Genomic DNA, 13,247 nt, shown 5'->3' with positions numbered 1-13,247 from the left:
GAGTGCAAATATCCTACCAGCATTCTTCAATTTACATGTCCGTTGAGCTGATGGTGAAAGGCATCACAGATGAACACTCGACCAACAGCTATGCACCATGCATTGACTTTATAAACCTGCTACCCTCTGTGCCATGGAAATACATACAAATACCAAACAAGTTTACAGGTGCGCTACCAGCGCGAACCAAAAAGTTGAAAATCCATTGATTATTAGTTTTAAGTGTCAATGGCTATGAACAATGTTTTTTTTTTGTGGTGAGTAGAATCATGACTCTTACCTGGCTGGAGGATCTGCATAAATCTCGCATAAAATTTCCATATTTTCGTTTTTCGATGCACCAATTAGGACGATTTTTTCGTGGTCACACACCGGAGCATCTGTAATGGGTGGAATGAATTATTCAGTTATGTTTGTTTTTTAAAACTTGCTTGAATGGTAATAAAACATTTCGAAGTACTACGGATAATCGAGAGGTATTTCATGGTGAATGGAAGTTGTTTTACACATTTTTCGGTGCATTCAATTCTTGCTGCAAATTCACGACCACGGACAATTTCGAGGGAATGCATTTCATCAAAATAATCACTGGATCGAGTGCACCATTTGCTGGTACGCAGTGCTTCTATTTCGCTCTTTCGGTGCCACGCTGAAATCCCCAATCGACCGCTGAAATGCTGTTATGCTATTACCCAACTACCACCGGGCGAGCTCGGTCGAATTATTCTGTGCCCGGCTGCCTGCATACTTGGCAGCCAGATGGTATACTATATGGAATTTGTCTGCTATTTGGTGGAAATGAGTTGCGGTAAAGTGGGAAAACGAAAACAATACTCGGAATCTATCGCAACATGTACGAGATTTGGGGACGATCTGGTTTTGATACTGTTTGTCCTGTCCTCAAACCGCACACCGAACTAAGAGACCAGATACAACAACATGAATGGCAAACTTCGCTCTTTTGCACACCCACCCGACCGTTTCACTGGCGAGCCTACACAGATTTAGTTCGCATGAATTCCTACTAAATACAGGCGATACGGGATTTTCCACTGATGCCACACACACACCCCGTCACTGCAGGGATGATAAAAATGTCGTGTTTTTATTAAATAGATTACAGTAGGATTTGCGAAGCTGCATCGCCCGTTCGTCCCGTTGGATTTTAGATTGTTTAAAAGGTGGCTAGGCTTGAGTGGTTCGATAGGAGGTTTGCAATTAAAATTTAAAGAATGCTTGTTCAACACATTTAAGACTAATTTGTGTTTGCAAAAGGTATACGTGCTTGAGATTGTTTACCTCTGAATGTTCCAATAATCTCGGCTGGGGTTGGATGCAAACCAATTCAAGCTGAACACTGCATTAGGTCCTAAGTAACATTGATCGATTCTCTTCATCGACTTTCTCTTTCGTTAATAACTTTGGTATAGAACCGTCTCTTGTCGGGTTTGTCGTATTAGTAGATAGATAAAAGCTTCTTTCATCGATCTGTGCACTGAAAATAGCTGGGAACGTCTTAACATGGCCGTGAGGATGCAAAGAAAAAGTCCACGAAGATAATCTGTCAATGTTACTTGAGACCTAATGCAATGTTCAACTTTAATTGGGATGAGAGGAAGTCGAGCTCGGGGCACGATCCTCTATAGATCCAGCCAGCAAAACAACTGCAGCCCTTCAATGGCGACATCGATGAGTGGCTTAGCATTCGAGATTAATACGCGTCAGTGGTGAAAAGGTTTTACAAGGGTTCACTACCCCATTTAGCCCATTTACCCGCACTTAGTCTTTCTTGCATAGTTTAGCACCAAAAAGAATGTTATTATTAGATGGTTTCCAAATTTACCGTTGGTTCTGATAAGGGGTCGCGAAATATTCGTTTATCGTTGAAAATGTAAAATTGCTTCTAGCTGCTCAACTTGGCCTACGAGTTTTCATGGGCCTATTTGCCAGTGAAATGCCATTTGGATTCTGTTTGGCCTATTGAAAATAAGGGGTTCGTGAATTTTCCTATGTTTCGAGGGGTGCATCGATTAGCTTGGGACCGAAGAGAGTACCAGAGCTGAGCCAAAAAGGTGAGCACGTTTCTTCGGGACCTTTCGGTCTTAGAGTTACCTCTATGTTACTACGTTTATGATGGCTGAAGTGTTGACGACGCGGATAAGTCGATTTTTACAGAAAAATTTGATAAAAAGGCTATGGTTTGGCCATTTGTGCATGTGATATGCTTTCCAAACCATTTGTGACAACGGAGACAATGACAACCGATGCTAACATGCTTGAGTGTTTAAACAAGTGTCTGTTACCCATGATCCGCAAACACGACGCCTACGTACTATTCTGGCCGGATTTGGTGTCGGTTCATTACTCCAAGGACACGGTAGCCTGGTAAAAAGACAACAAGATCCAATTCGTATCCAAGGAGATGAATCAGCCAAACTGTTCCCAGGTCAGGCCAATCGAAACTTTTTGGGCCCTGACCAAAGCAAATTTGCGGAAACATGTAAAAACAGTGGATTCCGTTTGCTGCTAAGTAGACACGAGCCTACACGCACATCACTTACTTACTTACTTAAGGGTCCTGTGCACCACCAGCGGTGCAAAGGGCCAACGTGAAAGACTTCCATCCTGGGCGGCTGCTCGCTTTTGCCTTGACCTGGGCCCAGGTCAGATTTCTATCGACTTGCTTAATTTCCTTATTGAGGCTCCGCCGCCATGAGCCCCTGGTTCTGCCTCTACTGCGATGTCCTGCTGGATTCCAATCCAGCGCTTGCTTGCAGATTTCGTTTTCGCCCCGTCGAAGTGTGTGGCCAACCCACCTCCACTTTCGCTCTCGAATTTCTGTTGCTATCGGCTTCTGATGAAATCGACGATGGAGCTCGGCATTCGAGATCCAGTTGTGAGGCCACCAGGCACGAATTATATACCGCAGGCATCGGTTGATGAAGACCTGCAGCTTTTGAGTGTTCTACGCTGATACAAACCACGTCTCGCTGGCGTATAACAACACAGATTTCACGTTCGAGTTGAAAATTCGGATGTTGGTGCGTTGACTTATCTGGTTGGATCTCCATACGTTTCGTAAACTCGCAAAGGCAGCCCTAGCCTTCTTGATTCGTGCACCTATGTCGCTTTTGGTCCCGCCGTCCGACGCTATTTGGCTGCCAAGATATTGGAAACTTTCGACCTTCTCCACTGCTTGCCCCGCTACCGTAAAGTTGGAAGGGTTGTCCGTGTTGATATCCAACGATTTGGTCTTGTTGACGTTGATGGTGAGACCCGCCGCATTGAGCTTACTCTGCATATCAGAGCACCGTTGTGCTAGTAGAGCAACATCATCAGCCAAATCGAAGTCGTTGAGTGGCTCCATGGTGATAGGCTGCCAAAGCAGCCCACTGTTCGGTACACGGTCAATTGCACCTACCATGATCTCGGTCGATTACGATGAGAAACAGTAGCGGTGATAGTATACATCCTTGTCTCACACCAGCGACTACCCGGATAGGGTCAAACAAGGCTCCGTTATGCAGAACTCTGCACGTGAAAGCCTTATACTGCGCTTCGATGAGGTTGACGATTTTATCCGGGACTCCCTTGCGTCTCAGGGTGCCCCACAGATTCTCGTGATTGAGACGGTCAAAAGCTTTTTCGTAGTCAATGAATACCAAGAGTCCCTTTATACTCTTGGAATTCATTGACCTGCTCCAGGATGATCCGGAGCGTGACAATATGGTCCACACAAGATCTTCCGGCACGGAATCCTGCCTGCTGCCGTATCCGATTCAGGATAATGCACAGAACTTTGAGAACAATACACAGTAACATGATGCCTCGCCAATTGTCGCACACAGTCAGATTCCCCTTCTTTGGGACCTTCACTAAGATGTCGTGCATCCAGTCGGCCGGAAAAGTCGTGGTGTCCCAGATATTACAGAATAGTTGATGCAACATTTGTGCGGATAGCATGGGGTCAGCTTTGAGCATCTCTGCTGATATGCGATCGACCCCTGGAGCCTTGTTGGATTTCATGCTTCGGATAGCTGCTTCAATCTCCTGCAGTGATGGGGCCTCGGAATTCACGCGAGTGATGCGCCGCACCCTAGGCGGATCATGCCGAGATGTTGATGGCTGGTTGGCCGTCAAAACTTGAAGAAGTTGTTCGAAGTGCTCAAACCAGCGTTTCAGCTGGTCAGTGGGGTCGGTAAGCAATTGTCCAGTCGTGTCCTTAACTGGCATCCTCGGGTTCATCCTTGCTCCACTCAGGCTTCGTGAGATATCGTAGAGGAGGCGTATATCGCCAGTGTTTGCGACTTTCTCCCCTTCGTCGGCCAGGAAGTTCACCCACGCTCGCTTGTCCCGTCTGCAAGAGCGCTTGACTTCCTTCTCTAGAGCCGAGTACCGTTAGTCCGTGTTGTCGGAGCCGATCTTCGCATTGAAGTCGCCAGTGTAGATCTTGATGTCACCCTTTGGAACTTTATCCATGACGGCATTCAGTTGACTGTAAAAATTCTCCTTGTCCTGTAGCTCGGCAGCATCGGTTGGCGCATAACATTGGATTATTGTAAGGTTACGAACCCGTGTTCTAAATCTGGCAATGATTATCCTCTCATTAACAGGCTCCCACTTGATGAGCGCAGCACTTGCCTGGACGCTAAGTAGGAGACCAACTCCACGATGGCGGGGAGCGTTTTCACCTCGAATACCAGAGTATAGTAGCACCTGTCCCGACGGCAGTTTGTGTTCTCCAAAGTTTGGCCAACGAACTTCACTCAGTCCCAGGATTTCTAGCTTCATGCGTCGCGCCTCGTTGGCGAGTTGTGCCAGTTTACCCTGCTGGGCTAACGTCAATACATTCCATGATCCAATTCGTGTCCGTTGTTTTGCGCTAAAAGTCATTGCCGTTAAATCAGTTCGATGTCTTTCTCTGTTGGTTTCTGTAACAATTGTAAAGGTTTCAGAGACAGTAGGTGGTTGGCCTAAGGTCTCCTATCCGCCGTGATGAGGCTGCCATCTTAGGTGTAGCTTCCGGGGAAGAGCATTTCTTATTCAGCCGCTGGATGCCAGTCAGACGCTGTTTGAGCCGCACCTCCATGGTGAACAGACGCTCGGGTTGGCGAAGCATTTCCTCTATCACCGTGCTATGGTTACCGCGCCAGTGTTCGCGTCGCACCTCCTCACTCTGCTATTGTCGGATTGACAACATTGTCCAGGCTTCGCCAACCAGCTGTGTCCATTAGAGTGATGCAAATTTTGAAATTTTCGCTCCACAATACTTAAACGATTCCAAATCAGATCCTGACTAATCTCTCAAAATTTGAACCCATTTGGTGAGAAACTGAGATGGCACAAACCATTTGAAGTTTGTATGGGAATTACTATGGTAAAACCAAGATTTTTGTTCATGGCTATCTAATAATTCAACATATCGGTCTGCTTCAAAAGCTTTTAACTTTACTTGTAGGAAATTTTCCCAGCTACAACTTTGCTCAAGACCACATTTTGATTAAATGCAAGGATCGAAAGTTAGCAATGGTTCAATGCGCTGATGTCTTATGATCATGCTCAATCAACTGCTCAGCAGGCAACATTGGTGTTTCTGGGGCGTTGAATTGGACACAAAAATCATGGCTACTATGTCACACTGCAAAATACAGTGTTGCCTATAGAGCAGCTGCTTGACCATGTCATAAGTTTACAAATCTCTTAAATAATTAATAACTTTTTCCTGTCTCGTTTTACATAGAAACGATCTTCAGCAAAGTTATAGCTGAGAAAATTTTCTATAAGAATGGCTATCGAACTGTTTCGCAGCTTAATATGGAAAAAGACTAGAAGGCAATGAACAAAAAGTTGAGATTTCCTATAGTAATTTACAAGTAAACTTCAAATGGCTTGTGCGAAGTCTGTTTCTAACCAAATGAGTTGTAACTTTGGGAGGCTAATCAGGACCCGATTTGAAAACATTTAAGCACTGTGGAGCGAAAAAGTCAAATTTTGCATCAGTCTAGTGTCCATGTTTCAGCTGGCAGTCTTTTGTGATCATATGACTCGTGGAGGCGTGAGGTAGGAACTTGTGAGGACCGGAGCTAGGTATATCGCACGCACATCAGGCGAGCCTAAAAAATGTGAATGAAGTTGTGAATCAGCTATATTTAAAAGTGAATCGAATGTTGGAGTGTGTTTATTTATAGTGATAAGTGAGAACTAAAGTTTCACTGCTATGCAAGTGATGAGTATTTTAGTATCAATTACCTACTCAACTATCAATTTTAAATCACAATTATCATCGGCAAATGATATACAAAAGGAGGAGTTCTTCAATGCTGTTGCCAAGGACGTGGGGCAGATTCCACCTGTTGTACGAAATTCAGTAGAGTACACAGGATACGTGAACGCTGCACTAGGCGAAGTTAATGATTTGGAAATCAAAGCAATTGAAGAAAATATGAAAAGAGTCTCAAAACCCAATCTACTTCGAACGCAAAGCTTAAGGATTGCTTCGAAAAATTTGATGATAAACCAGAGGACTTCGGCTTTCTTGCTATAATAAGGATGTTAGCTGCCACAGTAAAAAAAAACGCGGCTTTAACCACTATATGAGACGGCAGAAAACTTTCCAAGAGGCTCAACTTAGCACCGAATTGAAACCGCGCAACCACAATTCAACAAAGGGTGTTGGAGTTCTACCAAAAAAGGTACCGTAAAACGGGGTACCGTTGATAAAGTGGGTAACTTTGATAGTAAAATATAATGATTAAATTTACTATCTGTGCTTTTCCGAATTGGAATCTTTGGTTCCAAATTGTAGCGTAGGGCATGTTCGTTGATATCGTATGTAGTTTTTATATAGTCTATAGACTATTTACTCATGAAAAGTTTCATATTTCTAGAACTAAATTGCTTGAGTTTCCCTTCTTTTCATTCTACACTAATCGAGCATTATCAAAGTAACCCCGAATAAAAAAACTGATATTCGGTCACAAAAGTGCAAATGCGTTAATTTCCGTTAAACATAATACTAACTAATGAACTCTAGGATCCGTTTAATTACTAACAAATTAACTCTAGGATCCGTGTTTAAAAAACAAAAAATAAAATTTGAAAAACATGCATTGCTGTAAAAAATATTTAGAATATATTTTGAAAAACTATCAATGTTACCCCGTTTTACGGTAATAGTAATCTTAATTTAATCTTTTAATGTTGTCAATTATTAACAAATTAATATTGAATAGCTTTTGAGTGTGTTGATTATTTCCTTTTAATTCCGTTACAATTGCTTATCTTTTAGCAGATACGAGTATTTCGTCTACTACTTATAGACTGCATCAGTGCCAAGTAGTGGTATTGAGTACTAGGCACTGATGAAGTCTGCAAGTAGTAGACAAAACACGCGTATCTGTCAAAAGATTAGCAATTATAACGAAATTAAATGAAAATAATCAACACACTCAAAAGCTATTCAATATTAATTTGTCAAAAATTAAAAACAAATGCATTTCGCAGGTTCGATGGGACCGAGGATGGGAATACAGGACAACATGATTTTTTGCTGTCTTTAAATATGTTGGAAGTCATACCCCCTCAGGAAGGTTGTGAAAGAGTTGCGAAAATCGTATGTCCTTTATGCTCATAAAAAACTGCATAGCGAGCCGTCCTGAAAAATCCGATTTGTGGAAAGTGTCAAACTTTGTGGCGCATATCAAAACCGTCCACAAATGTGAATTTCAAGGAAAAAAGTCCAGCAATAATCACAAACGGGCCATCCTCGATACTAATACAGAAGAACATCCTGCAGAGGGTGTAGAGGCACACGATCAAAGTTGCAATTCGAAAATTCACAAAGTAGGCGAAATTTTAAAACACATGCCTAGGATGGGAGGCAATTGAAGATCCATTGATCGAAATCCTTGAAAATATTTCTGATTATATCAAAATTTCTGAATTTGAGGAAATGCTGACGATTGAGCAAGAAAAATATCGGAGGTTGAAGGCGAAAATATTGTTGGTTGTGACGAGGGCAACGAGGATTTGGACTGCGATGAAGGCGAAGCTTTTAATTTGTAACGAGCTACGACATGGCTGGTAGTAGCACAAGTTCAATGGCCAAGACTACATCTTCCCTCGATACCAGCCTACGGATTAAAACAGACGTTTACAACAGACCTTTAGAAACAGAGTCGAATGGAATTCGATACTCCACCTTAGAGAAAGACTTTTTTACATACCGGTGAAGGGACTACTGCTCGCTTAAAATAGTCTTTTTGATTAATTTGTTTTATACTTTTCAGTTTCATCCAGGGAGGAAAGGAATTATATCAATTCGATAGAGCTAACACACCTTCTCCACACATTAGAACGATTCAGCGCCATCTACAAACACATGCAGCTCAACTTGTAGAAAGAGAGCTCATGGTGAAGCAACAGAAGTGAGGACGCGACTAGAATTACTAGTGGGGTTGAATATAGGTTTACTACAGACCAGCTCAGTGGCCTTGTTGCTCCACTAAACGAAACCAGTGGCCTACCAATCACAGGAATCTTCGATTGTGAATCGCCTCAACGGGTAATTGAAAACATAAAAAAATATCCAGTGGGTAGAAACGTTCAACTTGCCATGGTGCAATGAACACAGCACCATTCTGTGTACTCTATTACTGCACTGATAATAAGTTTGAAAATACATCGATGCAGAAAAATGGTATCATGTAACAGAGGAATTCAAAAAGGTCGGAATTTCGATCGCATGCAAGGCTACTGATGGGGACAGCCGATTCATTGGGGTTATGGTAAAGGAAATGGGTTTAGATAATCCAGGCACCAACCAACCAAACGAATTTGGCAACTGGTTCATATCGCTAGAAAGCATAGTCTATGTCCAAGACCCAACCAAAATCAACAACCACTCATATTAGGTTTGTAATTCAGTTTAATTATTAGTTTTATAAACATTACTTATTATACACTATTGGGAATAAACGAACTGTGAAATTTTGTAGGGAATTTTAATGTATTTTGCATTCATTTGATGGAGTTAGTGTCTACTGTCTCTAAGGATCAGCATGGTTTGTCTTCAAGTGACATTAACGATACCGATAAAATGAAAATTTGGCCTGTAGAGAAGATGACGGAAGACCGAGTAATCTCGTGTATCCAACAAGTTTCAGGCAGTGAATTAACGGCAATACCGTATGCGTGATAATGTTTGCACCATCGTACAAATAAGGTTCCCGTTTCACCTGTGCATACAATGCCTTGGTTTTCTTTGCATGCACGTAACCTATAGCTCATAGCGTAGTAGGCTGTGTATAAAAGAAAATGATTTACTTACTTTGACAGTTACACCATGACGAAGTGGCAGCGTATTCGTGATTTGTCCCACACGCAAATGTCGCAAAAAGACATTTCAATCGCCGTTGGAGTGTCCCGGCGGACCGTGAAAAGGGTTTTAGACTGAGAAAAGAAAGGACAACTATCCGCGAAGATGGCCACAGGTCGTCCGAGGGTTATCGCTGCTATCAAAAGGAAGATTCGGGTGAATCCAGTGCGTTCAATAAGGAAAATGGCAAAGGAACCCTGGATCAGTGACTTTACGGCACGGAAGATCGTAAAGGAAGATTGCGGGGCGAAGTCGAGGGTACAGAACAAAACTCACATTATTACCAACCGCATCCAGGAGTTACGAGTCGAACGATGCAAGAAAATCTTGCGAGATGCATGTTTACCGTCGATCCAGTATCAAATTTCAGAAACGACTGGAATATTAGTTCTCTTCCGATAAAAGACGTGGCCAACGAACGTGTATCTGACCAAGCATCCTGCTAGTGTTATAGTGTTTGGATTGGTGGCTTCCGATGGCAAAAAAATGGACCCGGTGTTCATTCCAGAAGGCGACAAGGTCAACACGGAGGTCCGAAGCCAAATGTTGTATTTCAACAAAATGGGGCTCCGTGGCACACCTCGAACCGCACGCAGAAGTGGTTGCAGGAACATCTTCCGTTCTGGGCGAAGGATATGTGGCCGCCATCCAGCCCCGATCTTAATCCGCTGGATTACTCAATATGGCGCGTCATGAAGGCCAAGGCTTGTTCTAAACGCCACCCGAGTACAGCAAGCCTCAGACAAACATTGACCCGTACCTGGAGAGAAATGGATCCAGACTACATTATTAGAACCTGCCGTGCATCTCGGAAGCATGTGGAGGCCGTATTTGCAGCAAGTGGAAACTCGATCGATGATTAACATAGTTCAAGACGCTGAGAAACATCCCCCCTTTGAATAATTAAAAAAAAAAAAACTCGAAAAGGAAATTTTTGAAATTTTTTTAATTTTGACATTGCTTGCTTTGACATTATCACGCATACGGTATTCTTACAGGCAATACAAAAAGGCATGTCATCGTACATGGACTCAACACAAATACCAAAATTGCAGAAAGTGCTTGATATCTGGTAAGTTTCAACAGCCTTTCTTAAATCTAGATGAACACTTCAAAACATCTTATCTACTTTGATCGATTTCCATGATCACCACCACATATGGCTGGGCCCCAGTGGTGTGGCGGTGATGTGGCATCATACAACATGTCAAAACATCAACAAACGAACCGCTTAAAACTCACAAATCTATAATTCTGGTGTTACGACGTTGAACAATTATCACTTGACCACAGTCTCACCGAAATGTAAATAAATACCTCCGGCTTTCTGCTTCGTCTGCTACGGTTGTTTATTCGGCAGGGCGGGAAAGCAACTCAGAGCGTTAGAAAAGCACCTTTGTGCATACATCTCACAAGACTCGACAAAGAGTGTGTGGTTCTCCCATTTACTTTGCACACTCTTTTCCAACTAATCTGTGAGAAAACGATCCACACAATGTGCGGTACACTCCGTGCGGTGCAGGGAGCGAATATAATACAACTAGCGTTAATGTCTTCTTTAAATTCTTTGCTTACCACGACTGCATGCATAGGAGATGAAGAAGGGCATAGCAAAGATGAATTTTGTCTTTTTGCTATGTTTCCCACTGAGTGGCGCTCTTTGCGTCGGAACCGTGGGAGCAATGGCTACACATTGAGCTTTCGTTATAACTGGGTGTGTGTCTGTCTTCTCTTCTCCGCTGCTTTACACTTGCACAGGGTGAAAAACATGCCAAATTTGTGTTTGATTGATTCTCACTTTTTATATTTCAGAAAATCAGTACATTGCGCGCATTGAGTGATCAGATGACAGCCCTGTTGTTCGGTGATAGCTCGATCACGAGAAGATTCGAGCATGCGCAAGTATAGATGGTAGTACATGCCACAGATGCAAACAGATGTACGGTAAAAAAATATTTATAAAATAGGACAGATTCACGCTGAAAATGAGATAATCTGGATGTGTTGCCCCCCTCGGAAAAAGTATTCAAAATTGTTGAACAGGCATCTGTGCTGAAGCTAATGAGTAGCGTGAGATCAAAAATACGCTCCTTGCCTTATGACGAGCAAGATCTCGGATTTTCTACGTAACTGTAAAAAGTACTATAGAGAACATGAATACGAAATAAAAATCGAATTTGCTGTAAACAGAGTTACGTTATCGTTTTTTTTAATCGTGCTTAAACATTCTGGGACACCCTATATGCTGCAGATATATCAGTATATTTACCGAGCTAGATTGAGTATGTGCATCCCCAGAATAATTCAACTTGTTCGAGAGCCAAAGCTCACTGCTAATAATTGCCATTGTGGACGAATAAAAACACATATTGGACGCAGAATATATTAATGAGATTAGCACGAAATTCCGTTTGAAAATATTTGAATTTACTCGGTGGAATGTTTCTACCACTCATGTAAGTTTGGTCTTTCCTCTCTGGGGAGTAATTACGGGGTTACCATTTTGAATTGATCAGGTGTTAATATCGACTCAAAGGTTAGATCTTGTTCAAGGTGGAAATCGGAATACAATGGTTTGATACATTCTATCTATAAATACGATTTGCTTTGACGTGTATGTGCCACCCTATTCTCGGTAGTCACATTCTACCCATGTCAGTCGGTTGCATTTGTCCAGAGCATGATCTCCGCGCGTGGAAGCGGTTTCCGCTTTTGTGTACTGATGCTGTGATACACGGACCACCCATGTCAGCTGGAAATGCAACACACATGCTTTTCCACAAAGTCATACGCATTTTCTCTTGTATTTATAGGTAAGGTATGTACCGAAGAACAGTGAGCCGAAGGTATTTGTGGCATTGTGTCCTCGTTTCCTTCGATGGTGATACAACACGGATAGGTACACGGCCGATGATTTCGACTCAATATTGTGTGGCTTTTCACACAAAATCTCAAAAACGTAGTTTACTCATAGACTGAGTAAACTATTTCCCTCGCTTTTCCTCAAACATCTCCTCGAATATGAGGAAAATTGACGAAAATTTTCGACAGTCTTGGAGTATACTAATAGACTGAGTGAAACTGAGTGAAGTTTTGTTTTCCAAGAAAAGCGATGAAAATTTTACTCAGTCTATGAGTAACCTACGGTTTTGCAAATTTGAGTGAACGAAACTCTAATTTGCATTGATTTAATCTGCCGTGTAGGTATCTATTGCATGAAAACAAAACGAAACAAGCTTTTTCCAGCCCGTCCGTTCGTGTACGGCTTGGATGGGAAATTGGCTCACGGACCACCACGGACTGTACAGCAAACCGCGTGCCCCCGCATTATTGGTGTAGGGGTACGCACATTTGTATATTGATTTATGCAGTTTGAGGTCAGCGCGTATAATCTAGAATTAAATTTAATAGCATTTTAATCAAACATGTCCAATCTGGGATGCGTACTTCTGAGCCTTTTCCCATGCGGAGCTTTGGCTTTGGGCAAATTTTGGTGAAGCCGTAACGATGGTCTGGGTAGGGCGGGCAATAGTTTCAATAATTGCTATTTGCATGTGATTTGAATTTTGTTAAAATGTTTGTCGGCTAGGTTGTGTTTGAAAATTCCACCATTTGATCTGATTATTGGCGGCAACAAGGTTGCAGAATGGGATTTCGTTAAATCAAACATGCACGTCAAGCTGAGGAGATTATGCCCAAGCAACTTATCATGAATTAGATGAAAATTCTGTTTAATGGTATATGCAAGTAGGAATCATTTTTGGATGAATTTCATATATTTCCGGAGTGATTTGAGATATGCGCTTTGTAAATAATGATATTGATCGTCGGTTGAATGGTGAGTAAGGGAGTAAGGATACGTGGAATATGA

At 42.3% G+C, this 13,247-nt stretch overlaps 1 protein-coding gene across 1 annotated transcript in view; it reads right to left on the bottom strand.

The window, feature by feature from the left end:
• LOC135710983 (hemicentin-1-like) overlaps positions 1-13,247 on the bottom strand; it is a 277,039-nt gene that overhangs the window by 51,912 nt on the left and 211,880 nt on the right. The window contains exon 11 of the mRNA XM_065233722.1: positions 281-380. Within this exon, the coding sequence (XP_065089794.1) occupies positions 281-380 (100 nt within the window). The remainder of the gene's footprint in view (positions 1-280; positions 381-13,247) is intronic.

Source organism: Ochlerotatus camptorhynchus, unplaced genomic scaffold, assembly GCF_037179485.1.
Source record: "Ochlerotatus camptorhynchus isolate MF236.1 unplaced genomic scaffold, CSIRO-AGI_Acam_v1.1 ptg000412l, whole genome shotgun sequence".
NCBI classification, from domain to species: domain Eukaryota; kingdom Metazoa; phylum Arthropoda; class Insecta; order Diptera; family Culicidae; genus Ochlerotatus; species Ochlerotatus camptorhynchus.
This window is presented reverse-complemented; position numbering and strand designations above follow the sequence as displayed.